Source organism: Trichechus manatus, unplaced genomic scaffold (genome assembly GCF_000243295.1).
Source record: "Trichechus manatus latirostris isolate Lorelei unplaced genomic scaffold, TriManLat1.0 scaffold00048, whole genome shotgun sequence".
NCBI classification, from domain to species: Eukaryota; Metazoa; Chordata; class Mammalia; order Sirenia; family Trichechidae; genus Trichechus; species Trichechus manatus.
The window spans coordinates 2,189,322-2,193,534 of record NW_004443984.1 but is presented as its reverse complement, the minus strand read 5'-3'; the positions used below and the strand labels follow the sequence as shown (position 1 = coordinate 2,193,534).

Below are 4,213 nucleotides of genomic sequence, written 5' to 3'. Positions count from 1 at the left end.
GGGCTTGGCCATTTTCCAGTGTCATTCATCCTGAGAATTGCTGAGGCCTCAGATCTCAAACCCTGGGGGTGTAGCTGCCCACCTCTCTCTGGCCTTGATGTCCTTCAGGGGAGTAAGAGACCAGGGTGTACGCTTCTGGGTTGTTGTTAGTTGCTGTCTGACTCATGGTAGTCCTATATGTGTGGAGCAGAACTGCTCCATAGGGTTTTCAAGGCTGTGACCTTTTGGAAGCAGATCACCAGGCCTGTCTTCTGAGGTATCTCTGGGTAGGTTCGAACGAGGAAGCTTTTGGCTAATAGTTGGGCGCTTATCTGTTTGCACCACCCAGGAACTCCATGCTTCTGGATGGGGGCCCTAATTTGGTGTCCACCCTTTGGAGATAGGCCAGGAAGAGCAGGGCCTGTGAGCCCCAGAGAGCAAACCCTGGCTCCAAAGTTGGATTGTCTAATTCCTGGTTGTTATGTGGCTATTTTGTCTTTATTTGATCCAAGTCCTTAATAATAATAACTAACATTGAATTATTGAATGCTTACTATGTGCCAGGCAGGCACCATGCTAAATCCGTTTCATTTTTTATCTCATCTAATCTCACTGCAACAACCCCTAGCCTGTAGGTTCAATTACTATCTCAGTTGACAGAGGGAACTGAGTCACAGAGAGGTGAAGCAACTTGCCTAAGGGTACATAGCTAGGTGGTGGCAGAGCAGGACTTGAACCCAGATCTGTGGGATTCCAGAGAACTCTTGATTATTATGCTCTACTGCCTTATTTGAAAATCCCAGCCTTGTCTGTGCTAAACAGAATATTAAGAAAAGGATTAGGAGCCTGTGTCTACTTGGGTCAGTGTTAAAGGGGATGCACAGCCTCCTCTTCCCTACAGGCCTGTACAATGTTGACATCGAGATCAGTGTGGGGTGGGGGGAAAATCAGGGAAAGGTTCAGAGAACAAGAGATCCAGCCCCCACTTCCCATGAGGATTGGGGAGAGTGAAGGGACAGGTAGATGGGAGTGGAGGAAACTGGCCTCGGGCTCAATTCTCACATATATTGAGCCCCTACTGTGTGCCAGGCATGTACCCAGAACTGGGGATGAGATCAGATACAGTGCCCTCCCTGAAGGGGCTGGGGAACACACATTTATTTCCCTGAGATGCTAACCTTCCAGACAGGGGTGAAATTAGCAGGTCACAGTAGGGTGCGATGCTTGAGACCCACCTCCCTCCATGGGCAGAAGTCCACTATACCCGTCCCTTCATGAACGGCCCTGTCCGAGGCAGGACTCTGCTTCGGCTTGAATAGTGAGTGAGCATCATGTCAGAGGGCTCAGCCCCTGCTTCTGCTCTCGGACACAAGCCGTGAAGATAGGGTTTGGGGTGCAGACAGTGCCCCACCACCTCTGCACCTCTGCTACAAACAGCACTTCTCTGGGGGCCCGGGGTAAGCCAGCTGTGGCAAACATTGGAAATGGGGGCAGAACAAGCTGAATGGGACCTCCTCCCCCCACCCCCCGCCGCAGCACTTAACTACAGAAGAATTTCTGGATTATAAGAGGGGCTGGGTGGGGGAGGCCTGAGGGCCAGCTGCCTTGGAGGTGCTCCTCACTGTTTTTTCCCATTGTGGGGAGGGGTCTCTAAGCCTCTTGATGTTATAGCCCTTTTGTGAGTAGCTTTTGTGGTTCACACACCCTTGGCTGGGGTGCAGGTCTCCCCAGGAGGGCTGGGTTAGTGCCGAGGAAGGTGTGCCCACTCAGTCAGTCCCTCCTCTCTCCACTAGTGCTGGAACCAGCCCCACCTTCAGTGTCATCTCATTTCCAGGGCTTCCTCTTTGCCTTTCCCCTGCTGTGATCTGGGCGCCCTGGACCACCTGACAGGCCTCCCAAAGTTCAAATGTCCCAGACAGGGCCTGGGTTGTCTTTCCCTTCCCATCCAGAAGGCCTATGAGCTTCATGTGCAAACAGTCACCCTGTCTCCAGAGCTCTGTTACACACCCCTTCCCCAGGGTAAGGGGGCTGGCCTTGTATTCTCCATCTGAGGGAAACCACTCTAGGGCCTCTTCAGAGAATGGAGATCTGGCTTCTCCATCTCTGCCTAATCAGAGAAGCAACTGGAAGCTTTTCTCACGGAGAATAAACTGAGCTCTGCCTCCTCATGCACCTTGTGAAATGGAGCCGAGGCATCCCTGCTGTGACAGGGTCTTAGAGGGCTCTTCTGGGAAGGCATCCCAGAATAGGGGATGTCTGATCAGGTTTGGAAGGATGAAGGGGAGTTTTTCAGGTAGTCGAGTTTCAGAAGGACATTCCAGACAGACAGCAGCATGTGCTAAGACTCAGAGACAATAGCAGCTGGTTGTGTTCCAGGAGCTGAGGAGGCTTCAGGGGAAAATGAGGGTGTGGGAGTGGGGATGAGACCTGCGAGAGCCAGATCTTGTTGGGTCTTCTCATAGCAAGGGTGATTCACGGAAAGACAAAGTGTTTTCTGAGGGGAGTTTATTTTGTTCTCTCATCTAGGTTGTTGAGGAGAGTGACAGGAAAGCTCTGGACTCCAACTAGAACAGGGAAGGCAAGGAGGAAGGAGGGGGTTCCTGGGAGCTGCTACTCCTCATCATTCTCCTCTTCCTTCCCACTCGCGAGGGTCTTATGGGCCACATAGCCCAGACCGGCACCAACCTTGGCCATGAGGGCACTGCCGCCGCCGCCAGCCCCTGTAAAGCAAGCACAGAAGGGTCACTGGTCTCTGGGAATCCAAATGTCTGGTTGAGTCCAAAAAGGCCCTGAGGGGGGAGGAGACTGCTGCAAAGTGAATCCTATTTCCCACTTACTTGCCATCTCAAATCAGAAACGTGTTTCAGAGAAGAAAAGGACACAACTAATGGCTTATTCTATGGAGCTGTACCTCATGTCTGCGAGGAACACACTGTTCTTAATAATGCTAATGACAGCCACTTTGTGGAGACGTCACTGTGTGGGTGCTGGGAGGTTCACAAACAAGAAGTCAGTTCATCCTTGGTGCAGCCCTGTGACTTTTGAGAGGACAACCATCTCATAGCCAACTGGAGAGTGTTCCTAGCCTTGGCCACTCCCTTCTCCCCCCAACTGCAGGGTGTGGTCTGGCCAGGCCCTTCCGCCTGCCCCCTCTGAGGAGAAGGCTCCATGCTGCCCAGCTGGTTCACTGGGCTTTTGCCATCAGTAACTATAACCATAACCGAGAGAGAAGATGGAGAGTTCAGATGGAGACAGAGGCGGAGTTTGTCAGGGGTGTTTTTCTTCAGGATTTTAGAGGCCTCAGAAAGACAGGGAGAGAGAAGGGAAGGAGAGGGGAAGGAAAGGAAAAACGGAAGGGAGGAGGGAGGGAGGAAAAGGGACAGGGCAGAGAGGGAGAGGGAAGCAGGGAGGCAGGGGGAGAGAGACCAAGGAGGAAGAAGAGGGAAGGAGGAAGAAGAGAGTGGGGAGGCTGGACCGGGAGAGGGAAGAATAGGGGGAAGGGAAAGGGGAGTGAGGGAGGAAAGGGAAAGGGGAGAGGAGGTGGGGGGGGGGCGCAGAGAGAGAGATGTTCTGTATCTGTCCTCTTCGTGGTATTCAAGAAACTCAAGTCAAGACCAGGGGTGCTGTGAAACTGATTTGGGTTGCTCCATCAGGTTTCTTTGCCACTATGACTCTCTGAAATAGAGCAGATTCATAAATGCTAAACTGAGATGATTATGCCTGTTTCCAGTTGCGGTATCAGAGGTTTGTGTTGAGTTGGCCAAAGCATCAGTGGGGCACCAGGCCTTAGAGGCTAAAAGCGAAGCTTCTGGAATCAGACTGACTGGGTTTGAAGCCTGGCTCTGGTACTAACTAGTTGCGAGAACTTGAGCAAATTACTTAAGCCCTGGGTGCCTCAGTTTTCCCATCTATATGATGGGGATAATAAGAGTGCCCACCTCATAGGGCTGAGTTAGCCTGAGAAAAGGGCTCAGAACAGTAGAGAGGACCCGCTGGTCCTGGCGCCCAGACTCACCGAGGCTCTGGAGAGTGGCCACCAGGCCCCCGGCAGGCACGCCGCCGCCATTCATCACCGCAGACCAACTCATCATCCAGGCGGCCACGGAGTTGGCTGCGATGCCGGCGCCGGTGAAGCCCACCAAGGGCAGCGCTGCGACCATGAGCCCTGGGGGAGGAGAAGACGTGAGCGCGAACCCGCAGCAGGGTCCCGCCCTCCCTGCCCGCCCCCGCCCCC

At 53.2% G+C, this 4,213-nt stretch overlaps 1 protein-coding gene across 2 annotated transcripts in view; it reads right to left on the bottom strand.

The window, feature by feature from the left end:
* Positions 1-2,478: 2,478 nt before the first annotated feature.
* The window catches only part of IFI6 (interferon alpha inducible protein 6), a 3,963-nt gene continuing 2,228 nt past the window's right edge, over positions 2,479-4,213 (bottom strand). For both annotated transcript variants that reach the window (XM_023732006.1, XM_012555798.2), the window contains exons 4-5: positions 3,995-4,144; positions 2,479-2,699 (exon numbers count right to left, since the gene is read on the bottom strand). In XM_023732006.1, coding sequence (XP_023587774.1) covers positions 2,590-2,699; positions 3,995-4,144 — 260 coding nt within the window. In that variant the 3' untranslated portion in view covers positions 2,479-2,589. The remainder of the gene's footprint in view (positions 2,700-3,994; positions 4,145-4,213) is intronic.